Here is a 27,690-nt window from a genome sequence, read left to right on the forward strand (position 1 = left end):
GGCTACAAAGAAATATAGTAATTTAAGGTTATGTGAATTAATAATATTAACCGATTGGGCGATTACATGCTACTAATGAATCGTGCCTCTTCGTAGGAATATGCATGTATAGTCTAGGCTGTTATAGTTAATTGATTGATATGACTAGCATGATATTTATCCCTTGTGAAAATCAGCCTAAATTCTTTTACACGTTCAATTCTCAAACATTTTTTTTCTTTGATTCAGTTTTATTTGTGCATAAACATTCGTTTTTTTTTTTTTTTTTAATATTTAATTTTTATTTCATCCCAAATGGGCTTTTTTTTGGCTTTGGGCCAAAACGAAAACCACGATTACAAAACGTCAAAATTAGCCGGCGACATCACCGGAATCTCAGATCTGCCTTGGACGGTTTAACGGAAACAGTGGATCCCATTTACCATTCCCGGCGTTTACAAGGCTGACTCCTTTGCAGCTACGCCGACGAAACCGAGACTTTTAGCCGGAGTAAACGAATCCGACCGCAAGCCGATTTCGCCGACAAGCCAGACCCGGAGCAAACCTCCCGGAGTAAATCAACCCACAGACAACCGATACCTAGACTCTCTAATCCCCTACCAAGCAAAAAGAGAGAACACAAAGCTAACCCTAATCCTCCAGCTCCGACAACAAGCAAATCCCAACAGACGACACCAACCTTCAAACCGGTCAGGTGGACACCTCTCTCGGCAGCGGAGAAAGAAGTTGGCTCAAACAAAACCTTCAACCGCCGACCTCCGAGACAAGCCATCACAGATCCAGAAACGGATCTGCCGTAAACCACCTAACAAGCCGAGGACCCACCGATCTTCTTCTCAGCTTCCGCCACGAAGCACAGCTGCAAACACAAACGGTCAAGCCGGTAGAGGCTTCTCCATGGCTCCTCCGGCGTCCTCAAACCAGAAGCAAACCCATCGGAGAAACACTCAAAAACCGCCGAGAAATTCGCCACCGCTTCGCACCGAGAAACAGATCTACCACACCTCACCTCAGCCGGAGAAGGAAGACAGTCCGCTCCCGCTTCGCCGCTTGACCCTACACCAACGTTGAAGACCAGGCGGCGCAAGGTGAGAACGATTCGTTTTGTTGAGCAATAAATTGTATATTTTAACCAAAAAAAAACATATAAGAAATCCTTCATCGCTTTGTGTTGCATTTGGACGAAAATAAACGTCCGCACTAAGCATTTATACTCACTCTTGTCTAGATCATGCAAATCATGGCCACACTCGTGATCAGTTAAGGTTTAGAGTCTAGGGGCAATGAGTTTTATTGTTTAAGGAGGATTGGTACGATGAATCTCAAATTTATGAATTTTACAATGAAACCATCTGTTCTCTTCTAAATCACTAGAGTAAAGATTAAGGAAAAATAAATAAATATGAAGGATGAATGATTATAATAAGCTTGAAATAGTATCCAATTTTCTTATTTATTGATAGAATTAAAAAATACATCAAGATTAAACCACAAAAAAGTTGTAATATAATGATGAATAAAATAAAAAGCTAAATTTAAGAATTTGTTAACGTTGAAAATGGAATTTTCTCAAGAAGGGATCGATAGCTAAACCGAGGCTTTCATATCTTGGATTATATAATCCATTTTGTATCCTGAAAAAAAAAAAACAAAAAACGTATTTATTAAGTATGTTACTTAATAGTGAATGATGAAATATAGTGTGATACCAATATAAAAGTAGAAATTATACTCTTTATCAACAAAAAAAAAATTACCTTATATAAAAATATCCAATATATATATATGTAAAGGTTATATATCAAAATATTGTAAGTAATAATCATGTAACTAACTGAGATTGTTGTAGTTTGGTGGTCTGGGTCAAATGTTTTTTTTTTGGCCAAGAAACAAATAAATACTTAATGATTCTGTTCAAGAGAATTATATTTCCATTGATAATTAATGAGTGATGACTGATGAGTAGATAATTTAGATAGAGAGCCTTACGAAAATATAAACGTATGGAATAGATTGTGAAAAATAGATAGAAAATGTGTAACGATAATGAAAAAGATGGGAAAGTATAAACCTTGGTTCAGCAGGATTGGCTGCATTTGAATCAACATTTCTTTCTGCCGAGACTATCCTCTGCATTATTTAACTAAATTGAATTAATTTTAATTTTCTCACCAATTCTGTCTATTTTGGAATATATAAAGAAATATTACCATTAGTTGAGCAGCCGATGATGATTCTCCATTCTCAAAGTGATTTTGATAACTTCTTTGTCGACGCCCCAGAACACTACTGCTCTGTAATATCCAAATGTTATCAATAACACTTTTTAGCACATATATACTACTTCAATTTTTTTTGATAAAAATTAAAATCATACATATAGATAAACATTTGTGTATATAACTAGTTTCATTCATGGAATGAAGAATATATATGGTACCTGTATGGGAGTAGTGAATGAGTTTGTGCATGGACGTATTTGGCTAGAAGTGCCTACTTGAGGGCACCTAAAGTTCGACAGAGACTGACTTACCAAATCTTGCACGTTGCCATGATGATGCCTATAAAAATGAGAAAAGTAAATGAGTCTAAATATTAAATTCTCAAAACTGAAAAAATATGAAGTGAACAAAAACGTAATATATATCCCTTGTACTAGATTACGTGATCGAGTATATATGTTTGGACTTGATACCTGGTAGAGCTCGATGGCATTTGAAGTTGAGAAGAGGTCATAGAAGTTCGATTTTGTCGAAGATAAGTCCTTCTTCTGAAATTTGCTCCATCAAAAAGAAAAAAAAAAAAGTATGTAAGGCAATTCTATATCGTAATTGAAGAAAGACATGAATTAAAGAAGACTGAATTTAGAATATTTTTAGCTAAAGAATAATATATACCTGGTGGACCTCGACCGCATTTGAGGTTGAGGAGGGATCACAGAAATTTGAGTATCTAAAGGATAAGTTCTGTGTTAACACAAATAATTTAACTAATTAATTTATAATTATGTAATTATGTAATTTCAACTATTTATTGAATAATTATGTAAGAGAATTCCACCAAAAAAGTAATATGGTTTTAAAATTTGTATACTAAGGGACCAAACTTAGAATAATATATCAAAAATAATATATCAAAAAATAAAAAAAATAAAAAAAATAAAAAAAATAAAAAAAATAAAAAAAAAAATATCAAAAATAATATAATACCTAGTAGTGCTCGATGGTATTTGAGATTGAGGAGAAAACATAGAAATTTGATTTTCAAGAGGATAAATCCTGCGTTTATCCGAGTAATTTAGCAAAGAAATACATAATATGTTTTTATGTAATTGTAACTATTTGGTGAACAAATATATAAGAAATTTTCATATCAAAAGACAAAATGAATTTAAAATAATATTTATAAAAGAGATTAAATTAGAGTAATATATACCTAGTGGAGCTCGATGTCATTTGAGATTGTGGAGGAAACATAGAAATTTGATTTTTAAGAGGATAAATCCTGCACTTATCCGAATAATTTAGCAAAGAAATACATAATATGTTTTTATGTAATCGTAACTATTTGGTGAACAAATATATAAGAAATTTTCATATCAAAAGATAAAATGAATTTAAATAATATATATAAAAGAGATTAAATTAGAGTAATATATACCTAGTGGAGCTCGACGTCATTTGAGATTGTGGAGGAAACATAGAAATTTGATTTTCAAGAGGATCAATCCTGCGTTCATCCGAATAATTTAGCAAAGAAATCCATAATATGTTTTTATGTAATTGTAACTATTTGGTGAACAAATATATAAGAAAATTTTATATCAAAAGAGAGAATGAATTTAAAATAATATATATAAAAGAGATTGAATTAGAATGATATATTAAAGATAATATATACCTAGTGGAGCTCGATGTCATTTGAGATTGTGGAGAAAACAGAGAAATTTGATTTTTAAGAGGATAAATTCTGTGTTTATCCGAATAATTTAGCAAAGAAATAAATAATATGTTTTTATGTAATTGTAACTATTTGGTGAACAAATATATAAGAAATTTTTATATCAAAAGACAAAATGAATTTAAAATAATATATATATCAAAGAGATTGAATTAGAATAAGATATACCTAGTGGAGCTCGATGTCATTTGAGATTGTGGAGGAAACATAGAAATTTGATTTTCAAGAGGATAAATCCTGCGTTTATTCAAATGATTTAACAAAGAAATAAATAATAAGTTTTTATGTAATTGTAACTATTTGGTGAACAAATATATAAGAAATTTTCATATCAAAAGACAAAATGAATTTAAAATAATATTTATAAAAGAGATTAAATTAGAGTAATATATACCTAGTGGAGCTCGATGCCATTTGAGTTTGTGGAGGAAACATAGAAATTTGATTTTCAAGAGGATAAATCCTGCGTTTATCCGAATAATTTAGCAAAGAAATCCATAATATGCTTTTATGTAATTGTAACTATTTGGTTAACAAATATATATAAAAATTTCATATCAAAAGAGAGAATGAATTTAAAATAATATATACAAAATAGATTGAATTAGAATAATATATTAAAGATAATATATACCTAGTGGAACTCGATGTCATTTGAGATTGTGGAGGAATCATAGAAATTTGATTTTGGAGAGGATAAGTACTGCGTTAACCCAAATAGTTTAACAAAGAAATATATATATATATATATATATATATATATATATAATTTTTTTGTATAATTGTAACTATTTAGTGAAACAAATATATAAGAGAATTCCACATTTGAAGAGAGATAGTATTAAATAATATAAAAGAAATAATATAAACCTGGTAGACCTTGACGGCATTTGAGGTCGGGAAATGGTCGTAGGATTTTGATTTTGTATAGGATAATTTCTGCGTTAACCCAAATAATTTAACAAGTGAATATATAATTATGTTTTTATATAATTTCAGTGAAGCAAATATTTAAAAGAATTCCACACAGGAAGAGGAATAAGACTTATGATAATATATAAGAGAGAAAGAACATAAAATTAAGTATAAAAGCAACGGACCAATTCTTAATTTTTTTTTGTAAGCGGAGTGCACTTGATTATTGACTCTTTTCCATATTTTCATTAGAAAATTTTCTATGTTTCATCTAGGATTTATGGAAAATAGATGATCTTACCTGGCCAAGTCTGTAACTATCCATTGGGGGGGATGTCCTTCTTCTCTGTGAGTTGAAACTCTCGGAGGTGGTTGCTGGCCGTACATGTTAAAATGTGAACCAATTGGACCATGTTCGTATGCCGGATATGACAGGTAATTTTGTGATCTGAATTTCATAAAAATAATAGAAAGATTATAAATTATAGATCAATGGTACATGTGTGTACTAAAGTTTTGTATTTGTATTTGATTTTGTCACATACATTGGTACTGATAGAGACTGCTCCTGATGATGATTTGGTAACTCAAAATGATCAATCAATGGTTGATGTGCATATCCATTGTTTCCTTCTTCGATTTGTTGACCAATATCGATCTGGTTCATGCAAATATAGTTATCAAAACTTAATTGAAAATAATCGTTGATCAAGAAAATTAAAATAAAAAATATAATTACCATTGTAGAATTATTTGGTTCTTGAAATAAATTTGTCGCGTTTTGATTCGATAAGTATTGCTGATCTGATTGTATGTTTGATAAGTTTCCTTGTACATACCTATGTGAGTTGCACAGCAATTGTTGTTGTTGCTGCTTAGAAAAACAAAAGAACGAAAACGATTTTCATATGGCTTATGAGTTATGACTGTCTAAGTATCAAACACTAAATAAAAGTGACTGATTAAAATTGAAATCTAACTTACCGTTGTAGAAACATCTGGCCCTTGAAAAGAATTCATCATGTTTTGATTCATTAAATATTGTTGATCTGATTGTTGTAAATATCCATGTGAATTGTATAATGGTGGTGCTTGTTGCTGCTGCTTGGACAAAATGAAAACGAATTTATTTATTAGTGTGTTATCCTTGATGGTTTAGTTTGACAGCATATAAGTCTATTTGGCTCATGAATTAATGTATTTTCATTTAATAAACAGAAAAAGAAAAATTAAAAAAGAATGGAATTTTTAACTTACCATTGTAGAAACATCAGGTTCATGAAAAGAATCCAGCATGTTTGGACTTAATAAACCTTGGTGATCAGATTGTTGCAAATATCCAGCTGAATTGCATAGTAATTGTTGTTGCTGCTTAGAAAAATGAAAACAGATTTAAATTTTAAGATATTATCATTGATGGTTTAGTGATAGCATATTGTGTTCTATCTAGCTCTGAATAAGTATACAAAAAAAGAACTAATTAAAAATAACTGGTTACTGAAAAAATATGAAATCTATACTTACCAATGTAGAAACACCTGGCTCAGAAGACATCATGTTTGGATTTAATAAACCTTGTTGATCAGATTGTTCTAATGATCCATGTAAAATGGGTTGTTGTTGCTGCTGCTGCTGTTTAGGTGAAATAAAATGAATCTAGTTATTAAGATATTATCATTGATGGTTTGGTGATAGTAGATACTATACTCTATCTGGCTCATGAATGTATATGTTAAAAAAAAAAAACTGATAATCGAAATAAAAAAATGAAATCTTCAACTTACTGTTGTAGAAACGACTGGCTCTTGATAAGAATTCAGCATGTTTGGATTTAATAAATCCTGTTGATCAGATTGTTGTAAATGTCCATGTGAATCACCCAGTGGTTCTTGTTGTTGCTTAGATACATAAAACGAAAACAAAAGTTATATGTGATGCCCAATAGTAAAAAAAAAATATGTTTTATGAAAATTGTAAGTAACATACCATGTCAGGTGGATTTTGAGGCATTGTTGATAACTCTGGACATGGGACTACACTCGGTTGTGTACTCGTAGAGGGAATAGCCTCGCTTATTGCAGGAGTAGAGAATATTCCATCAAAGTTCTCAATTTCTGCCGTCATAGGGTCTTGTAGAAGCTCCTTTAGGGTTCAACAATTTAGTTTTATCATCAATATGTATATATCACAATGTAAGTTTTTATATGAAAAGGAGAAACAAATGATTAAAAGAATTACAATTATTGAAGGAAATGCTTCTGGTGATGGGGGGAACCACGACGGAGTAAATGGCAATCTTTGTTCATCGAGCGTATTATCAACGAGATCCATATTGACTTGTTTACCTGGAAGATCGACGAGACGTATATATGTGAGATAGTCAGAAATTGATAAACAAACATGTACGGACTTTTGATTAACTAGCTAATTACACATATATTTTGTATTCTGACATCATGCTACTTATACATCTTCGAACCTCATATGGAATATGAATTGAGGGGAATATATCAAACTAAAAGTTACTCTATACTTTTGATTTAACCAAAAAAAAAAACTCTTATCTTTTCAAATGAAATCATGACAAATTAACTTGTCCCCGGCGTCTAGTTCGTATTTTGTGGTTTAAAATATTAGATATAAAAAAATTATTGTTCAAAAAACAAATAATAATAATTTGTTTGTTTCCTGAAAAATTAATATAAGTATATATAAAATAAATTTCACATATAACAAGCAGAACCATCCTCTATATGAAGCTGGTTAAAATTCACTTTTCTTTTCCTTAGAAAAGGCCATTTTTTCTCTTTAATAAGTTTTTTTTTTTCCTTGAAAAAATCTTTTTTCACCTTGAAAAAATCCATTTTGTTTCCTTTCAAAAAGCTTTGTTCTTAAGAAAAATAAAAATTATTCTTATTTCTGAAACTAAATATTTTTTGGACAAAAATTTATAAAAAAAAGTGCTTGAAGCCTCTAAAGTATCAATATACAAGAAAATAGCCTCTAACTTTTAGTGCATCCATTAAAATTTACAATACTGATAAATTTTTTCACCTTGATGTATGAATAACGAAATATCAATCAAATAATATACAACAAAGATTATTGAGAAAATGAAAACTAAGAATTTTTATACAAAGAGAAGAAACGAAATCAAAATCAAAAACAAAATCAAAATCAAAATCAAAATCAAAATCAAAATCAAAATAAATAAGAAGAAGAAGAAAAAATTTGTGTGAGTAAATTGAAGGCAGTGAAGAAATAAATTCAAAAACTTTAAGAAATATACAGGACTATATACATATTACACGGAAATCAAATAAACAAATGGTTATATGATGAAAAAATCAATATGGTACTGTTTATCTAGAAAGACCCTAAATATGTGTCTCTTTTTTACAATACAATATATAATGTATGATCGAATTTTAGTATAGCTGAACTGCAAAGAAAACGAAAGATCTAATTGTTAAAATCAAATAGCTAATATAAACGAACAGAAAGGAGAGACACTTACTGGAGTATGAGCAAAAAAGTGAGAGATATGGAAATTGGGAGAGGTAAGGAGATATTGAGAAGTCTACCATATCGGCATATATATACCCAATGTCAGATGAAGAAGGTCTTCGATACCTTATCCTTGTTACGCCACGTGTTTAAAAGTTTTGTATCTTTTTTATCTTTTCTTTTTAAATGTTTTAAGGTGAATAAATCAAAATATTTGTTTTCTACTCCTCTAATTTACCCTCAGTTTTAGAAATATACTTGATATTAGTAATATGTTTAATATATCCTACTAGTTGTAATAAATTGTCAAAATTGTAAACATAAAAAACTAGTTCACTATAACATCTTAAAGAAAATACATTATATTTCTTATTTAAAATTATGTGTGAATTTTCATGGCGGCGCCGCCAATTATCAAATTAATGAACAGTGTTTGTTTTTTGAATAACGACATCGAATAAATTAACTCTTCATATTGTCGTTATATGGTAGTTTTAACTATAAAATTTTAAGTGAAGTTTCATAGCAATGCTGTCAATTATAAAATTAATAAAAAGTAATTCACAGAAAATATTATATAAGTTACTTAATTTTTTGTTAATTTTGTAATATTGAAAATTTCTACAACATGTTCTACAATATTAAAATGAAAAAAAAATTACTGAGTACTATTATGCAAATACGAACTAATTAGTTGCATTTTCAAAGAAAATCTACTAATTAATTGTGATTTATCATTTTTAGACACAAAGACAATCCCAAGCTGGAAAAAGCTGTGATTTGACACTAAGCTATAATCAGTGGCTTTTACATAAACAGAAAACTTTGTTTTGTTTTGTTCTGCCTAAAAACTAATGTTATTAAGGTAATATATTTTTTAATTTAAAAAGAGTAAAAGATATTAAAAAATAGAAAAGTATGGACAGTTATATGAGGAAAAAGAGAACAGAGACATAATGATTGGTACACGTGCTGCTACATTGGATTCTACCCAAATCTATCACCGTTCATTTCTTAAGATGCTTCTCTTCAGCTGACAAGAGTCTTCTGTCAATTTTAACTGTCCTAAAGAGGATTTTGCAACCGTTACACTTTTAAGATATTATGTCATGTTACCATATTTAGTCAAACATGGAAAGTGTAATTTAACTATAAAATATTAACATTAGGTAATAGACAAGGTAATCAGATTTTTTTCCTTTTATAATTTGACTTCTCATGATTCATGAAGTTATTTTCCCTTTTTTATGTGAAACAATTTTGTTTGGCTGTACTTGAAACAAAATCTGTGTTCTACCTTTTTCGTTTGGATTCAGTGATACACCTGTCGTAAAAGAAAAAGTTCTACATTTGTAGATTCCTTGACAAAAACAAAAAATCTAGCCTATAAACGAAAAATTTCTCTTTCATAATAATATATATAAACTATTTATACAGCCCATTTAATACATGAAGTAACCATTGTGGTTCTATATTAAACCATTAACAGCCCGCTAAACGATTTAATGTACACCTTTTAAAAATCCTTTTAGCTTAATTTGAAGAAGAATTCGAATCCCAATAAAATTCAACCAAACCCGAAGTAAAACTGAACAAGAACCCAAACATTCTGAAAAACCAAAACAAATTTAAAATTCTTACAAATTTCTTGAAATATTCTTAAAAGAAACTCCTAAAAATTCTTAAACAATTAAAAAAATAAGGCAAATCTTAAGTTTCATATTCATATATAAATATTTTTTTTACTTATTTTTATATTTATTTCATGTAAAATTCAATAACTAGAGTAAGATATAGGAATGGATCAATATGCTTACTGTTTATTTAATAAAACTATCAAATATGATGTAAACAAATTTTTATATATGTTTGTGAGCTTTTGTGTATTGATTTGTATTTAGTTAAAATTGTATTAATACAATATACAGTTTAAGGCATTCTATAAAAATTCTTAATAGCTTGAAGCTAATTAGAATGGAAATGTACTTGAATATCTCAAATTAGTCAGTTATAAGAGAAAGTACTTAATTACCCAAACTGTATAGTAAGAATTTTTTATATATATAATTAACTTCTAAAAGGTCGCTACACTTCATCAAATTATATATTTTTTTGGGTTTTCTAATATCAGACAGCACAGAAATATATTTGTTACGACAAATAAAAATTGATTTGACCAAAAAATATACTTTTTGCTTCTCGCTCCAACACTCCATAATGCCTTCGTTTTGATCAACCATTAGGGGTAGCGTAGATTAGGCAAACAAAGATGAAATTTATATCAACAGAAAGGAGAATTAAGGAGAAATCATGTCTCCTACCTAATCATCTAATTAAAAAAGTTATAATCTTCTTTACACACCTTAAGGAGATTATGTCTTGTTTGCATCTATCATCATCAGATAGAATCATTTATGGTTCTCTTCATAAGTCAAATATTATATTATGTCAAAACCTTGCCGTATAAGGAACCTGTTCTTATTAATTTTCACCAATTCAACATCACCACATATATACTTCCTTATTTTTTCACGAAAACCGAATTTTAACTGCTGACAGAATACTCTTTATCCACTGATCCAAAGCTAAAGCAGGACCAGTCGAAAGCAGGTGTTGCATAGGGACCGTTGAGTAAAACTTGAGCCATCTTCTGGTGTGTGGCTTCGGTTAAATGATAACCGTCCCAGTTCACATATTCAGAAGGATTTTGACAATAGCTAACTTCTCTGTGTCCACACTCTTCACTAATAGTGAAGTTGTATTGACCTCCGATCCCACAACAAGCAGCCAAAGGTCGGTTCCTAAACCCTAAAAAAAATGACCATAAATAAAACGTTGGTCAAGAGATCAAACGGTCATGGTCAATGCCAAAAACTTTAGAAACCCACGGACCATATTTGACTGGTTCTTGGTATAACAGGAATAAAGAGTTGTAGTAGTCGGCGTAAATGATGTTGACATGATCGTATAGTTCTTGGAGTCTTTTGAGTTCTGTCTTGAGCTCTTCGTTGTGATGCTCTACAAATTCGTTGAGCCATCGTAGACAACCTGTGGAAGGGTCGTAGTCTTCTTCTGCCGTGGTCTGAAATAGAGTAAGATACGCGGGATAACATCCTAATGGGAAGTTTCCGGGGACCAGAAATGTTTTGCCCCCTAAATCAATCAAATCCTGTAGTTTTTTTGCCTTATTAGTTAAAATTAAACACACATGTGACTTCTTTTTTAAGGGGAGGGGAGAGAAATGTAAAGATTTGTTACCACAATCGCAGAAGAAATAGCTTTGATGACTAGAGGAACAAGCTCTTTGATTTCATTGATACTTTTGCCTTCAAAGAACGGGTAATTATAGTCATTCACTCCAATCTCTCCCATAAGTATCAGCGAGTCTCCAAGCATCTCTCTACAATCTAAACCCCAAAAGAAAAAAAGAACCTTCGAAGTGAGCTCGATCCAACATCATAGATATGGAAGAGAACAAGGCTATGATTCTAACCACGAGAAGACGAGGTGCAAAGGTTAGGTAAAATCTGTTTGAAGTTGTTAATCTGAACACTTAAACTAACATTGGTGAAATCAAATTCAATTCCTTTTTCCACAAGAAACGCTCGGTCCAATGCAGTTGCACCATACACCGCGAAATTGATCCCTTGATCAAAGCTCACGTTTTGGGATCCGAAGTAATATGGTACGTACGGTAGTCCCAAGAATTCAGCTGTCCATGTAACAATCAGAAAGCAAATTGGGTTTCTAACTTTCTGCTCAAGCAAGAAAGACCTAAAGCAGAGGAGAACAAACGTTTTTGCCTAGCATTAGAAAGAGAGGACAGGAAAATTAGGTACCAATGAAGTCGATGATGAGACGGCCATCCGAGTAACGGCCGGAGGGAGGATGGAAGAAGGTTTCGCCGTAAGGAAGAAATGCGGATTGAGGAAGATGATTGACGTCGGAAAGATGGAGATAGTTTCCGGTGTCGGCGCTGGAATCACCGAAGCTGATGATCGATTTATATTGCCGACATCGATATTCTGATGAAGCAACGGTTATGGTGGTGGAGTATAAGATAAGTAGAAAGCTTGAGATGAGCTTCTTTAGCAGTGAAGCCATGGGAAGAATCGTCTTCGTCGTTTCTGTCACCCGATTTTTATTATCCTTTTGGACCACTAAATATGGTCAGTGGTGGATTTCATTTACTATGCCAACAAGAATATACTAGTAAACTGGGGAAGATGTTTTTTGTTTTTTTGGTGTGTCCAATAATTGTTTGAAAATGCAGTAGTTTCAAAAACGTTCATGCCACGTATAAAAGACACGTAAGGTTATGCATGAGATACACATGGGCGAATCTATCGTCTATAATCCAAGATTCCTTTCGAATATCAGGCCATTAATTTTTTTTTGGATACAATTTTTATTTTAATTCTTCAAGTTCTTTTAATAAACTATTAATTTATAATCCAAGATTCCTTCCAATTCTCTGCAACTCTTCCATATTTTCTCTTCTTCTTTCTTGCAAAGACCGGTGCCACTACTAACTTATCATCTTTATCCACTGAATCATAAGAGCCAAGGCAGGACCAGTCGAAAGCAGGAGTTGTATAGGGACCGTTGAGTAAATCCTGAGCCATTTTCTGGTAGGTGGCTTCGGTTAAATGATAACCATCCCAATTCACATACTCAGAAGGATTTTGACAATAGCTAACTCCGTTTTCTCCACACTCTTTACCAATGGTGAAGTTGTATTGACCTCCGACTCCACAACAAGCAGCCAAAGGTCTGTTCTTAAAACCTAAAAAGGGACCATAATTCATAAAACATGGGTTAACGAATAAAACCGTACGTGAGGGTCAAAGACAGAAGCTTTAGAAGGCACAAACCGTATTTGGCTGGTTCTTGGAAAAACCGGTACAAAGAGTTGTAGTAGTCGGCGTAAATGATGTTTACATGAGGGTAGAGTTTTTGGAGTTGTTTGAGTTCTATCTTAAGTTGTTCGTTATGGTGCTCTCCGAATTTGTTGAGCCATGGGATACAACCTGTAAAAGGGTCATGTTCTACTATCGCGGTCTGAAATAGAGTAAGATATGCTGCGGAACATCCTATTGGAAAGTTTCCGGGCACCAGGAATGTTTTTCCTCCTAAATCGATCAAATTCTGTAGTTTTATTACTTAATTAATTTGTTAAAATTTGAAGCACACATTTGTGAGTAGAGGGCAATGTAAAGATTATTTACCATAATTGCAGAAGAAATAGCTTTGATGATTAGAGGAACAAGCTCTTTGATTTCATTGATACTTTTGCCTTCGAAAAATGGGTAGTTATAGTCGTTACCTCCAATCTCTCCCATGAGTATCAACGAGTCTCCAAGCATCTCTCTGCAATCTAAACCCCCAGATAAAAAAAGTAAGAAGCGAGCTCAATGCATCGTAGATATGGAAGAGAACAAGGCTAAGTTTGTGACCATGCACGAGTAGACGAGGCACATAAGTTAGGTAAAATCTGCTTGAAGGTGTTAAGCTGAACACTTAGACTAATATTGGTGAAGTCAGATTTAATTCCTTGTTTTACAAGAAAGGCACGATCCAAGGCGGTTGCTCCATACACAGCCAAATTTATCCCTTGATTGAAGCTCACGTTTTGGGATCCGAAGTAAGGCGGAACGTAAGGTAGTCCCAAGAATTCGGCTGTACAAATACTTAGACAAAATTACAAAAACACAGAAGCATGTAGGGCTTATAACTTGCTGTTCAAGCAATAGAGACCTAAAGCAGAGGAGTGATCGAGTGGTTTTTGTCGAAAATGTCTAAAAATAGAGAAGAAAAATAGGGTACCGATGAAATCTATAACGAGACGGCCGTCCGAGTAACGGCCGGAGGGAGGATGGAAGAAGCTTTCGCCGTAAGGAAGAAATGCGGCTTGAGGAAGATTTTTGACGTTGGAGAGACGAAGATAATTTCCGGTGTCGGCAATGGAGTCACCGAAGCTGATGATTGATTTGTAACGCCGACACCGAGATTCTGATGAGGCAACGACGATAGTGGTGGAGTATAAGATAAGTAGAAAGCTTACGATGAGCGAAGCCATGAGGAGAGTCGTCGTCATCGTCTCTATTACTCAATTTTAGAATCTTTTTCGACCATGAACTAATGCAGAGTTTGAGGCATTAGTTATTGGACTTTTTGTAGTATTCTAACGCCGATGAGTAAATTGAGGAAAATGGTGATCAGGTTTATTAATGACTATTGAGTGTTCAATGAAGTAACTTTACTTCAGAAACGTCCAGTTTAGATTAGATGGCTTAGTCGTACTTAAGTGCCACGTATAAAATGACACCTAAGTTATGCATGGATACAAATGGGCTAGTCTCTCGTCTTAATCACTTTTAATTATAGTGGTCGAGAACTTTAGGTAATCCAAATAAGAAATTTTAAAGTAATTCTTTTTTTTTTTAAATAGAATTTTAAACTTTTTCTTAATTTAAATGACCAAAATGTGTGATCAATGGACCTCACATGTTCTCATCTGTTATAATCCATATATTGTATATTAAGTTGTCCGAAATAGTGCATTATGTTCGCAATCTTTCATTTCAATAGATGTTATGAAATTATTTAAATCCTTAGCTGGCGATTGTCCCCCTCAATTCATCCAAAACTTGTCTTAACATCTTCCATGGAACTGTTAGAATGGTCTACAAATTATACGCCACTTCCAGATTGTGGAGAAAGATTTTCTCAACATTGTAGCTAAAGTGCAACTAGTGCTACGAACCCCATAAATAGGATTTTCTATTGCGTGTGTGGTATTATTCAGTGATAACTAATAAGACATATGCATATAGCCATATATCCTGGAAATTTTTGTCAATAGTCAAATCTTGCCGTACAAGCAATATGTTTGTTAATCATCATCATCATCATCATCATCATCACATAATTTTCTTCCTCTTTTTTTCACAACAAATGAATTCTAACTGCTGAAAGAATACTCTTTATCCACTGAACCAGAGCCAAGGCAGGACCAGTCGAAAGCAGGAGTTGCATAGGGACCGTTGAGTATACCCTCAGCCATCTTCTGGTACGCGGCTTCGGTTAAATGATAACCATCCCAATTCACATACTCAGAAGGATTTTGACAATAGCTAACTCCTTCGGATCCACACTCCTTACTAATAGTGAAGTTGTATTGACCTCCCACTCCACAGCAAGCAGCCAAAGGTCTGTTCTTAAACCCTAATGAAGAAGACAAACAAAATATCGGTTAATGAATTAAACCGTGAGGGTCAACGACAGAGTTTTTAAGGGGCACGGACCATATTTAGCTGGTTCTTGATAAAACCGGTATAAGGAGTTATGGTAGTCAGCGTAAATGATGTTGACATCAGGATAGAGTTTTTGGAGTCGTTTGAGTTCTGTCTTAAGTTGTTCGTTGTCGCGCTCTCCTAATTCATTGAGCCGTGGGATACAACCTGTCAAAGGGTCGTAGTCTTCTTCTGCCTCCGGGTACCAAAAATGTTTTGCCCCCTAAAGCGATCAAATCCTGTAGTTTTGTTGCTTAATTTGTTAAAAGTATAAAACAGATATGTGATTATTTTTGTGTGTGGGGGAGGGAAATGTAAAGATTTGTTACCACAATTGCAGAAGAAATAGCTTTGATGATCAAATCCTGTAGTTTGGTTTCATCGATACTTTTGCCTTCGAAGGATGGGTAAAAAAAGTCGTTTCCTCCAATCTCTCCCATGAGTATCAGCGAGTCTCCAAGCATCTCTCTGCAATCTAAACACAAAAATAAATAAACCCTGTTAGAACAAGGCTAAGTTTCTGTTTATCAAATTAAAAGGCTGAGTTTCTAACCACGAGAAGACGAGGCACAAAGGTTAGGCAAAATCTGCTTGAAGATGTCAAGCTGAACACTTAAACTAACATTGGTGAAATCACATTCGATTCCTTTAGCCACAAAATACGCTCGGTCCAATGCGGTTGCTCCATACACCGCGAAATTGATCCCTTGTTCGAAGCTAACGTTTTGGGATCCAAAGTAAGGTGGAACATACGGTAGTCCCAAGAATTCAGCTGTTCAAATAGTAAGACAACATTACAAAAACTCAGGAAGAAGTAGGGTTTCTATCTTGCTTTCCACGCAAGATAGACCTAAAACAGATGATAACAAGTGGTTTTGCCTAAAGAGAGGAAATATTAGGTACCGATGAAGTCGATGATGAGACGGCCATCAGAGGCACGACCAGAGGGAGGATGGAAGAAGCTTTCACCATAAGGAAAAAAGGCGGTTTGAGGAAGATGATTGACGTCGGAGAGATGGAGATAATTTCCGGTGTCGGCGATGGAATCACCAAAGCTGATGATCGATTTAAAACGCCGACATCGAGATTCTGATGAAGCAACAATGATGGTGGAGTATAAGACAAGTAGAAAGCTTGAGATAAGCTTCTTCAGTGAATAAGCCATGGGAAGAGTCGTGGTCTTCGTTCGTCTTTCACACTCAATTTTTATAGTCTTTTTGGATCATGAATAATGCAAGAGATGAGGCAATTATTGGATTTCATTTATTATGCCAGAAATAAAGAGATAAATGGGAAAATTTGGTTATCGTTGTAAAAGTTAAAAAAAAAACAATAACGTCAACAATATACATACGCATGCGTGTTACGTAAATGTGAAGTCCACGTCACTATGCGAGCACAGTAAATTTATCGTTTTACCTCTATATAGAGAACGATGAATCGTTCATTGTAATACACATCATTCACACAACTTCAATTATAATGAAGTAAAATCTTTCTTTCTCGTCTCTTTATTATTCAGTATTCCGATTCTTTGCGGGTATAAAATTTCTTACTGATTTATTATTTATATCTATCATAAAATAAAAAATTATCTGTAACAGTTATTTGTTATTTTACCAAAAGAAATTTTGGTTATGGGTTGAAAACGAAGTAACGTCAGAAACGTCAGACAAGTTGGAGGCTCCATCACAAAATTGGATTATTCGATAACAGAAATCGTGAAAATAATTACAACGAAATATTCCTTCATTGCTTTTTCTTTTTTTTTTTGGCCTTCCTTACTTTTTATAATCATATAAATGGATTCTTTAACTAATCCATTATAAAATAAGTGAAAAAAGAAAGAGAACAATTATGAAACGATTATGGAGAATTGGAGATATGTGACGCACGTGATAGTATCCGTGATCTCTCGCTCAAGTGGCCGATCTACTCACTGTTTTTAATGGAGTCAATTTTTATGTGGAATTAAATATAAATCAATTATAAATATTATTCATTTTGGAATAATACAAATATCTTTATTAGAGTAGTACCTAAAACTTTTGCTTCTGTTTTGTTTCATTGTTTTTGGACAAATCAAGTTGCTTGTTGGAACACAAGTATGTTGCTACAAGCAATGTTTGTTTCAAAGACTTTGTCTGATGTTTTTACCAGTAACTAGAAAATTGTTAGCGTCTTGCTAAAGAGGTACATTGGTGTCGAGTCATTATGATTGAGTGGATTATGTAAGGATCGCTTAATATATTTCTAGTAAATGTGTGTTTGAGGCTTGGTGTTGCCAAATCTTGTGAAAATAACTTTAATCTGGATTTAAACACAAATGTTTGCAAGTCATGTGATTAGATAAGAAAATACGTACACGTTTGATTACATTCAGGAAAAAATAACATCAAATATTTATGACTCTGCTCAAAAACAAATTTGAAAATCCTACACATTGGCATTAGACATCCTCTTATACTCTATGAACTAGAAATCGAAGGTGTTGGCGATGATTTCCACCTAGAAAAGCTTTGAAAATGGTCAGGTTTATTAATGACTAGAAATCGAAGGTGTTGGCGATGATTTCCACCTAAGTTATGCATGGATACAAAAATGGGCTATTCTCTCGTCTTAATCACTTTTTTTTTAGTGCGTGTGGTATTTTTCAGTGATAAGATATATGCATATAGCCATATATCAACGAAATTTTTGTCATTAGTCAAATCTTGCTGTACAAGCAATCTGTTTCTTCCTCCTTTTTTTTTCACAACAAATGAATTCTAACTGCTGAAAGAATACTCTTTATCCACTGAACCAGAGCCAAGGCAGGACCAATCGAAAGAAGGAATGGCATAGGGACCGTTGAGTATACCCTCAGCCATCTTCTTGTACGCGGCTTCGGTTAAATGATAACCATCCCAATTCACATACTCAGAAGGATTTTGACAATAGCTAACTCCTTCATATCCACACTCTTTACCAATAGTGAAATTGTATTGACCTCCGACTCCACAGCAAGCAGCCAAAGGTCTTTTCTTAAACCCTAATGAAAAAGACAAACAAATTATCTATTAATGAGTTCCATCGTGACGGTCAACGACAGAGTGACAGAGTTTTTAAGGGGCACGGACCGTATTTAGCTGGTTCTTGATAAAACCTGTATAAGGTGTTGTGGTAGTCAGCGTAAATGATGTTGACATGAGGATAGAGTTTTTGGAGTCGTTCGAGTTCTGTCTTTAGCTGTTTGTTGTGGTGCTCGCCAAATTCGTTGAGCCATGGGATACAACCTGTGAAAGGGTCGTGGTCTTTTTCTGCCACGGTCTGAAATAGAGTAAGATACGCCGCAGAACATCCTGCTGGGAAGCCTCCGGGTACCAAAAATGTTTTTCCCCCTAAAGCGATCAAATCCTGTAGATTTGTGCTTAATTTGTTAAAACATAAACACAAATATAATGTGATTATTTTTGTGATTGGAGGGAGGGAAATGTAAAGATTTGTTACCACAATTGCGGAAGAAATAGCTTTGATGATTAGAGGAACAAGCTCTTTGATTTCATTGATACTTTTTCCTTCGAAAAATGGGTAATTATAGTCGTTTCCTCCAATCTCTCCCATGAGTATCAGCGAGTCTCCAAGAATCTCTTTGCAATCTAGAAAAGAAACGAAATAAACCCTGTTAGAACTTAGAAGCAAGCTAGACTCATCATCATAGATATATATATTTTTTTCCGACACTCATCATCATAGATATAGAAAAGAACAAGGCTAAGTTTCTGTTAAAAAAAAAAAAAAAACAAGGCTAAGTTTCTGTTAAAAACAAAAAAAACAAGGCTAAGTTTTCTAACCACGAGTAGATGAGGCGCATAAGTTAGGCAAAATCTGCTTGAAGATGTCAAGCTGAACACTTAAACTAACATTGGTGAAATCAGATTCAATTCCTTTTCCCACAAGAAACGCTCGGTCCAATGCGGTTGCTCCATACACCGCGAAATTGATCCCTTGTTCGAAGCTAACGTTTTGGGATCCAAAGTAAGGCATTACGTATGGTAGTCCCAAGAATTCGGCTGTTCAAATAGTAAGACAACATTAAAAAAAAATCAGGAAGAAGTATAACGTAAGAAAGACCTAGAGCAAATGAGAACAAGTGTTTTTGTCTAAAGAGAGGAAATAATAGGTACCAATGAAGTCAATGATGAGACGGCCATCAGAGGCACGACCGGAGGGAAGATGGAAGAAGCTTTCGCCATAAGGAAGAAAGGCGGTTTGAGGAAGATGATTGACATCGGAGAGATGGAGATAATTTCCGGTGTCGGCGATGGAATCACCAAAGCTGATGATCGATTTAAAACGCCGACATCGAGATTCTGATGAAGCAACAATGATGGTGGTGTAGTACAAGACAAGTAGAAAGCTTGAGATAAGCTTCTTCAGTGAAGAAGCCATGGGAAGAGTCGTGGGATCTTGGTCATCATTTGTCACTCAAATTTTTATAGTCTTTTTGGATCATTGAATAACGCAAGATATGAGGCCATTATTGGATTTCATTTATTATGCCAGTAAGAAAGAGAGAAATGGGAAAATTTGGTTATTGGTTATTTTACCAAAAGAAATTTTGGTTATTGGTTGAAAACGAAGTAAATTCAGAAACGTCAGACAAGTTGGAGGCTCCATCACAAAATTGGATTCTTCGATATAGAAATCGTGAAAATAATATTAACGAAACATTCTTTCATAGCTATTTCTTTTTCTTTTTGGTTTTCGCCTTCCTTACTCTCTTTTTTTTTATTTTTTATTTTTTATAATCGTATAAAAGGATTACTTACATTCCCAATCTATATATACATTTTTGAATGACTTTTAGCAAATAAATCCTGGAGTTGGACCTTATTTACGGATGAATGCCATTGGCATTAATTATTTAAATTTGAAAAATATTACTTAAAGATATTACCAATACGATTTCGAGAATCATAAATTCATATCTTCCTTAATTTTCTGAGTCATTAATGTGATAATCTTTAGGAAATATTTCTCTGTAAAAAAAAAAAATCCACACTAATGAAGGTATTAAAATCGACACTAACAATTAAATTATTTAGATGTTCAATTATTTTAAGATTCTTATATCTTATTTGATATATTTTTTTTAATATCTCATTCTTTAATTACTGCGTTTAGAATTTATTGGTTGTTACCTATTTTTTGGTGAAATTTATTGGTTGTTACTTAATAAGTAATTATGGTGCGTTTATTTTAGTTAATATCTAATTTAAAGGATTTGTTTTCTTTTATTATTAATAAATGAATAACATGTATAGAAATAAAAGATTTTTTTTGCGACTCCATAATAAAAATATTAAACTCTTATTTTCTACATTTCTTACACATAATATCCTCTTATTCAATAACAAAAAATATATATTACATATTTTTAAAAATATTTATAATATTTAAATTATATAAAAAATTTGTAATATTAATATTATTTCAACTCTATACAAATTTAATATATATGTATATATATCTTATGGGAACCATTTAAAAGAAATTTTTAAATTGACTTGAATTATATAGCTTTTAAATAAAAGTATTATTAAAAAGAAAAATAACTAAATAATGTTTAATTTCACGGGACGGGTAATATGATGGGACGAGATTGGGTTGATATTTATAAAAGATCGTATACCACAGGTGAAATCCTAAAATTAACAATCAAAATAATCTATCAAACAAATTACATTTTGATTTTTTTAAGAAAATATAGCCCCGCGGTGTACCGCGGGTTAAAATCTAGTCTAGTATTATAAAACGAGTGAAAAAGAAAGAAATGATTATGGAGATGTGTGACGCACGAGATAGTCTCCGTGATCCCTCAAGTGGCCCGATTTACGCACTACTTTTAATGGAGTCAGTTTTTATGTGGACTAAATATAAATATCATTCATTTTGGAATAATATGAATATCTTTATTCCTACAAAAAAAAAATGAATATCTTTATTAGAGTATTTACCTATTTGGAAGAAACAATAAAAATTTAATTCGTTACTGTCTACATAATTTTTTATTGGTCGTTATTATATATTAGTAATAAAAAACATAACACTGTGAATTAAAAATAAATCGTGTGCTACTAGGGAATAGCCGAATAGGGTAAGCCGTAAGCCAAATGTATCAAAAACTTTTGCTTCTGTTTTGTTTCGCCGGATTTGGACAAATCAAGTTGCTTGTTGGAACTCAAGCACGTTGCTACAACAATGTTTGTTTCAAAGACTTTGTGTGTGCTTTTTTTCCAGGAAAATGTAATTATGAGTTGGGATAATTTCCTGGACTTTTTTGTTTTATCAAAAAAGTATAAATAATATAGATCGACGAATCGAAATCAATAATAATGGCATTGCGATTAACAATATATTTTCTGCGGTGCCTTGAATACCTACATGTTCCACTTTTAGGCTTTTGGTTTGTGTGTCAAAGTCATCACTTTTTTGGTGTCACTTTATTTCGCAATTTTATAATTCCGGCTGACCATTCCAACCTCTCATATGAATGTTTTATAATCCATATTCGACTTTGAAGAAAATCCTCTACAATTTTCAAGAAATTTCACATTTGATATGATTCCACTTAAATCTCGTAAATTAAACTAATATAGGAGTATAACATACGGTAGTTTAACAAATACGGTAGTTTAACAAATAATATAGGAGTACATGACAATACTGACCTAACCGAATCTATATTCCAATTTGCTTTCAAAAACAATCATCAATCATAAGCAGCACCGGTCAAGTGACTATTAAAAAAGTTTAGTAGTACCACTTGTGTTTTTTTTTTTACTAATGAACCACAACCATTTAGTTCCACCAACTTCATATAGTCCTCGACTTCTAATTTATACTATTACTGTATCTTACCAATAAATTTTTGTTCCCTAGCCATAATTTTCCCAAATCGGAGATCTAAACATGTTAAAATTTTGTTTTTCCAGCAATTGTTATTGACGCTAGATTCTATTTTGGTACAAAAATTTCGACCACAACTTTATCTTACGAAAACAAAAAGAAAAGAAAAATACTAATCTTGTGGAGGAGAAAAACAGTGAAGACAACAAGCATGATTGAAAAGATTCATACAAACACGATCATAAAAACAGTGAAGACAAGTATGAATAAGAAAAAGACTAAAATGGTTTGTTTGAAAGTGTTGTAGGTAAGAAATTTGGACATGGGACTTGACTGTTTGGTAGTTGGTGAAGCCCCTACTCTCGTGAGCTGTCCTCAAGGCATTGATTTTGCTTCTCTGATCGATATTATATATTTGGACCCCAAAACTTATTTTGGAAGCAACAAAGACCCCATACCCCAATCTTAATATTAAGGTATGGCGACACTTGAAATTACCGAAATAGCCCTGGTTCAACCTTCTCACCAACCACTCTCCAACGACCAGACACTCTCTCTCTCTCATCTTGATAACGATAACAACCTCCACGTCAGCTTCCGTTACCTCCGCGTCTACTCCTCCTCTTCCACCGTCGCCGGGAAAAGCCCCTCTGAAGTCGTCTCCGCTTCTCTCGCCACTGCTCTTGTCCATTATTACCCTCTCGCTGGCTCTCTCCGTCGCTCTGCCACCGATAACCGTTTTGAACTATACTGTGCTGCTGGTCAAAGCGTGCCTTTAGTCAACGCTTCTGTTAACTGTACGCTTGAGTCCGTCGGGTATTTGGATGGACCCGATCCAGGTTTTGTCGAAAGATTGGTACCGGATCCGACCCGGGAGGAAGGAATGGTTAATCCGTGTATACTCCAAGTCACGATGTTTCAGTGTGGTGGTTGGGTTTTAGGAGCAGCGATTCACCACGCGATCTGTGATGGGTTAGGTGCGAGTCTTTTCTTCAACGCTATGGCGGAATTAGCTCGTGGAGCGACTAAGATCTCGATTGAACCAGCTTGGGACAGAGAACGATTACTTGGTCCAAGGGAGAAGCCTTGGGTTGGAGCTCCAGTTCGTGACTTCTTGAGCCTGGATAAGGACTTTGATCCATATGGACAAGCCATTGGAGACGTCAAGAGAGAGTGCTTCTTCGTGACCGACGAGTCTTTGGACCAATTGAAGGCTCAATTACTCGAGAAATCGGGTGTGAATTTCACCACATTCGAAGCTCTAGGTGCTTACATTTGGCGTGCGAAGTAAGTAAACCCCTTCTTCGCGATGTTTAATTCATCAAATTTCTTGAAATGTTTGATCTGAAACCAGAAAAATATCGAAATTCAGGGTAAGAGCTGCAAAGATTGAAGAAAAGGAGAATGTGAAATTTGTGTATTCGATAAATATAAGGAGATTGATGAATCCACCTTTGCCTAAAGGCTACTGGGGAAACGGATGTGTGCCAATGTATGCTCAGATCAAAGCTGGAGAACTCATTGAGCAACCAATCTGGAAAACTGCAGAGCTCATAAAACAGAGCAAATCCAATACGAGTGATGAATATGTACGCTCCTTTATCGACTTCCAAGAGCTGCATTACAAAGATGGAATCAATGCCGGTACAGGTAAACTATATATATAACGATTTGTGTTGGAAACTGAGGGAGTACCAAAGTCAAAGTTTCATGCTTTTTTGGTTTTCTTGTTGGGATTGTGTAAAACAGGAGTGACCGGATTCACGGACTGGCGATACTTGGGGCATTCCACGATTGATTTCGGATGGGGAGGACCTGTGACGGTTTTGCCACTATCAAACAAGTTGCTTGGAAGCATGGAACCATGTTTTTTCTTGCCATATTCTACTGATGCTGCAGCTGGAAGCAAGAAGGACAGTGGGTTTAAGGTTTTGGTGAATCTGCGCGAATCTGCAATGCCTGAGTTTAAGGAGGCCATGGAAAAGTTCCACAAAGGTGAATTTTCTCGGTCTTGATCACCGCAAGATGGCCTCTATATACGCACAATGAAACAAAACAAAAAATCATCAACCATTTGTATAACCTTCGTTTTCATTACTGAACAAATGTTTTTGAGCTCAGTGTATTTGATTTGAAGAGCGTGAATAAGAGACGCCTTACTGTATGTTTTCACAATTATCACTTCTGTAAAAACACTCTTGAGGCAAAAAAGTATCATCTTCTTCTCTGAGTAGACCAAACTCAAAAAGCCTTACAAGTGTGAGACTCTTATTGAAGTACTCCAATCAATCTTCGCTGGTCCAACTACGACCGATATTTTTAGATATCCTTCTTACTTTCATCACCTCTCGGATCTTGCTCACATTGTCCCACTTATCATTAGAAGCATAGACATTCGATAATGCTAAATAAGCTCCAGGTCTTTTGTCAGCATTCAGTTTGAAAAGCTCACTCGCAGCTATGCTTGCGAGGTCAACATTACCATGCAGATTACAAGAACTGAGAAGAGCTGCCCAAACATCTGAGTTATGCCTTTCCGGCATCGCCCTAACAAATTCGAAAGCTTTATTCAGTTCTCCAGCCCGTCCCATGAGATCAACCATGCAAGCATAGTGTTCCATCTTTGGTTTCATGGAATAATCTCTCTGCATGCTCTCAAAGATCTCATAACCTTTATCGACTAAACCAGAATGTGAACAAGCAGAGAGAACTCCAAGAAAGGTTACATAATTGGGTTCTATATGGAATTCCTTCATCCTAGTGAAGAGTTCGAGTGCTTCCTCAGGGTTTCCATTCTTTCCATATCCATCTATCATCGAAGTCCAAGAAAACACGTTTTTCTCTTGCATTTGGTCAAAGACTCTTCTTGCATCATCGATCCCTCCGCATTTGGCATACATGTCTAACAAAGAGCTCCCCATTTTGATATGTGTGTAAACTCCACTCTTCATAATCTGAGCGTGCACTTGCTGACCAACTTCATGGCATGTCAAAACCGAACACGCTCCAATCACGCTAGCAAAAGTTGAAATATTCGGATGGAAACTGGCTCGTTGCATCGAAATATACATGTCAACTGATCTCTTAGCAGTTTCAGCTGATCTGCTGAAACCTTCCACCATAGCATTGTAAACAACAATATCCTTCACTTTGGTTGTATTGAAAATCTCTTCCGCATCCTCTACAAAACCTTGATTCATGTAACCTGAAATCATTGATGTACAACACACAACGTTCTCGTCTTTCATTGTTTCAAACACAGTCCTTGCAGACTCCAGCTTCCCACTCTTCACATAAGCATCCACAAGTGCCGTAATTAACACATCATCGAGTTCAACGTCACATTTTATAATCCGAGCATGGACCAACCTGCATAAGCTACGCGGCATTAACATATTCGAACCAAGACTATTAGAAGCCTTTAGAACCATTGAAAGCGTGTACCCATCTGCCTTTTCCCCAGAGTAAGATATCCATTGAACTAGGAGAAGTAATTCCTTTAAAAATCCATGCTTTAAGTAGCCACTAATCATGTAGTTGTAAGCCGATAATGTTGGCTTGGGTAATTCGTCGAACACTTGGCGTGCATAACTCAAGCAGCCGCATTTTAAATGTAGAATGAGTAGTTTGATGGATATGTTCAAATCTGGTATAAACCCAGTTTTGATGATATCGGCGTGTATCTTCTGCCCAGCTTTTGGAGCCGAAGAATTGATGTGTTCTTGTAAAGCTCCCGCAATGTATTTTGCCGGTGAGAGAGAAGAAACATTTTGTTTCAACGGGAATGTTGAGTAGTGATTCAACGGGAAAATCCGCGGTGAGATTGACGTGAATCTGAAGATTTTCATGCTACTGTGTGAATCACTGAATTGTGTGATAAAGATTGAAACTTTACGAGTAATCACAATGGCTCTGTTTTAAGCTTTTACATAATGACAGAAGATATATATATAGAGAGAGAGCGTTTAAGACATTTGATATAGTGATGTCTGAAGTAGGCATGTCAATCGGGCTAGCCCGGCCCAGCCCGGCCCGAACCCCGCAAAATCCGTACATATTTAAGTCTGGCTCGGCCTGGCCCGTAAAAATTCCGAGCTTATATTTTAAAGCCAAGCCCGGCCCTAACAGGGCTACCGGGCTTTTCTGGGCTTTTTTTCCAATAAACTTATAATTTTTAATATCTCTTAAAAAAAAATCTATATATGAAACGAGTCAATCAAAACTTAAATAACTAACGCTAATTTAGTTTTTTAAAAATAGAGTTAAAATCAAATAAATAATTCAAATAAATTGTTTAAACTTATACTAGATAAAATATAAAATCAAAATAATTTAAATTAGGTAATAGAGCTAATATTTGCTTTTTCGATTTATAGTAATACACAAAAAAAAAACTAAGTTTAGGGTTTTCAACTCTATTAAAATTTTTTTTATAACAAATCTTAAAATTAAACGAAAATATTAACAAAAAAGGTCAAAATATTTTTTAAAGGGCTTTTCAGGCTAGTCCGAGCCCGGCCGGGCTAAGCCCAAAAAAAACTTTTAACCCGAAAGGCCCGGTTTTTTCTGGACATATATTTTGAAGCCTGAGTCCGCTGTTTTTCAGGGCTGGGCCGGGCTAGCCCGCAGGCTTTGGACCTAATTGACATGTCTTGTCTGAATGTTGAAGCATATATGTAATGTTTTTTTTTTTTTTTTTATGTAATGTGTTACACATAAAAGTTAGTTTAATATAGCAATCACATTGATTTTGCGTATTGTAAAGGAAGAGGATCAGAGCCTAGGGATATAGTGGGTGTCATTCCATGAACGCCAGCACTTAACATGAGGGCTCCATTTGCTGTTAACATGTGAGGCTTTGTAAGTAATTGTAACGTTTCCAGTCACGAAGAACTCGAGTGAGATCAAAAACCTTGGCAGGGATGTGGAGGCAGCAGTTGGCATGAACGGTGACAGCGCCCATGTCAGGACTGTCTTGGCAGAAACCGCTGAACTCGGTGGTACTGAGGAAGCCAACAGTAAGGCCTAGCTGGTTGAAGTAGCTGGATTCTTGAGGACGTCTTGTTCCTTCATCCCCGTCCGTCGAGTTGAGCCTCATGTCATACCATTTTTGGAAGAAGGA

At 34.2% G+C, this 27,690-nt stretch overlaps 7 protein-coding genes and 1 long non-coding RNA gene across 9 annotated transcripts; 1 reads left to right on the top strand and 7 right to left on the bottom strand.

Moving 5' to 3' along the window:
- Positions 1 to 272: 272 nt before the first annotated feature.
- On the bottom strand, positions 273 to 8,599 carry LOC9329600 (probable basic-leucine zipper transcription factor Q). The gene is made up of 23 exons (XM_021012582.1): positions 8,393 to 8,599; positions 7,114 to 7,220; positions 6,862 to 7,017; positions 6,660 to 6,773; positions 6,400 to 6,507; positions 6,133 to 6,243; positions 5,860 to 5,976; positions 5,615 to 5,746; positions 5,421 to 5,533; positions 5,177 to 5,323; positions 4,831 to 4,899; positions 4,595 to 4,663; positions 4,355 to 4,423; positions 4,129 to 4,197; positions 3,661 to 3,729; positions 3,436 to 3,504; positions 3,210 to 3,278; positions 2,898 to 2,966; positions 2,696 to 2,770; positions 2,441 to 2,561; positions 2,211 to 2,294; positions 2,072 to 2,130; positions 273 to 1,634 (listed from the first exon to the last, which is right to left on the bottom strand). Exons 1-23 carry the CDS (start codon positions 8,460 to 8,462, stop codon positions 1,547 to 1,549), a joined length of 2,154 nt encoding a protein of 717 aa, XP_020868241.1. The 5' UTR covers positions 8,463 to 8,599; the 3' UTR covers positions 273 to 1,546.
- Positions 8,600 to 10,838: 2,239 nt separating this feature from the next.
- LOC110224886 (GDSL esterase/lipase At1g28640) lies at positions 10,839 to 12,596 on the bottom strand. Its single transcript, XM_021012584.1, has 5 exons — positions 12,222 to 12,596; positions 11,876 to 12,094; positions 11,641 to 11,789; positions 11,275 to 11,551; positions 10,839 to 11,190 (listed from the first exon to the last, which is right to left on the bottom strand). The coding sequence occupies exons 1-5, from the start codon at positions 12,484 to 12,486 to the stop codon at positions 10,928 to 10,930; spliced, it is 1,173 nt and encodes a 390-aa protein (XP_020868243.1). The 5' UTR covers positions 12,487 to 12,596; the 3' UTR covers positions 10,839 to 10,927.
- A 176-nt stretch (positions 12,597 to 12,772) lies between these two features.
- LOC110224887 (GDSL esterase/lipase At1g28650) lies at positions 12,773 to 14,598 on the bottom strand. The gene is made up of 5 exons (XM_021012585.1): positions 14,209 to 14,598; positions 13,845 to 14,061; positions 13,611 to 13,761; positions 13,257 to 13,530; positions 12,773 to 13,168 (listed from the first exon to the last, which is right to left on the bottom strand). Exons 1-5 carry the CDS (start codon positions 14,477 to 14,479, stop codon positions 12,825 to 12,827), a joined length of 1,257 nt encoding a protein of 418 aa, XP_020868244.1. The 5' UTR covers positions 14,480 to 14,598; the 3' UTR covers positions 12,773 to 12,824.
- A 595-nt stretch (positions 14,599 to 15,193) lies between these two features.
- LOC110225322 (GDSL esterase/lipase At1g28660-like) lies at positions 15,194 to 16,985 on the bottom strand. Its single transcript, XM_021014759.1, is given in 6 exon segments — positions 15,194 to 15,609; positions 15,690 to 15,874; positions 15,876 to 15,916; positions 16,007 to 16,152; positions 16,231 to 16,449; positions 16,581 to 16,985. Coding segments are annotated over 6 exon segments (1,116 nt in total). The 5' UTR covers positions 16,843 to 16,985; the 3' UTR covers positions 15,194 to 15,346.
- Positions 16,986 to 18,326: 1,341 nt separating this feature from the next.
- On the bottom strand, positions 18,327 to 20,221 carry LOC9329601 (GDSL esterase/lipase At1g28670). Of its 2 annotated transcripts, XM_021014758.1 has the most exons (5): positions 19,844 to 20,219; positions 19,511 to 19,729; positions 19,167 to 19,315; positions 18,797 to 19,073; positions 18,327 to 18,708 (listed from the first exon to the last, which is right to left on the bottom strand). In XM_021014758.1, the coding sequence occupies exons 1-5, from the start codon at positions 20,106 to 20,108 to the stop codon at positions 18,446 to 18,448; spliced, it is 1,173 nt and encodes a 390-aa protein (XP_020870417.1). In that variant the 5' UTR covers positions 20,109 to 20,219; the 3' UTR covers positions 18,327 to 18,445. The 2 variants fall into 2 exon arrangements, with proteins under 2 accessions (XP_020870417.1, XP_020870416.1); XM_021014757.1 differs by having other exon boundaries at positions 18,797 to 19,315; positions 19,844 to 20,221.
- Positions 20,222 to 22,760: 2,539 nt separating this feature from the next.
- Positions 22,761 to 24,463, bottom strand: LOC110224955. The gene is made up of 3 exons (XR_002329401.1): positions 24,264 to 24,463; positions 24,021 to 24,184; positions 22,761 to 23,912 (listed from the first exon to the last, which is right to left on the bottom strand). It is a non-coding gene; the product is annotated as an uncharacterized LOC110224955 (long non-coding RNA).
- On the top strand, positions 23,011 to 24,798 carry LOC9329602 (spermidine coumaroyl-CoA acyltransferase). The gene is made up of 3 exons (XM_021013061.1): positions 23,011 to 23,855; positions 23,941 to 24,218; positions 24,318 to 24,798. Exons 1-3 carry the CDS (start codon positions 23,047 to 23,049, stop codon positions 24,581 to 24,583), a joined length of 1,353 nt encoding a protein of 450 aa, XP_020868720.1. The 5' UTR covers positions 23,011 to 23,046; the 3' UTR covers positions 24,584 to 24,798.
- Positions 24,795 to 26,519, bottom strand: LOC9326846 (pentatricopeptide repeat-containing protein At1g28690, mitochondrial). The gene has a single exon (XM_002893495.2). The coding sequence runs from the start codon at positions 26,414 to 26,416 to the stop codon at positions 24,854 to 24,856; it is 1,563 nt and encodes a 520-aa protein (XP_002893541.1). The 5' UTR covers positions 26,417 to 26,519; the 3' UTR covers positions 24,795 to 24,853.
- Between the last annotated feature and the right edge of the window lie 1,171 nt (positions 26,520 to 27,690).

Source organism: Arabidopsis lyrata (assembly GCF_000004255.2).
Source record: "Arabidopsis lyrata subsp. lyrata unplaced genomic scaffold ARALYscaffold_1, whole genome shotgun sequence".
NCBI lineage: Eukaryota > Viridiplantae > Streptophyta > Magnoliopsida > Brassicales > Brassicaceae > Arabidopsis > Arabidopsis lyrata.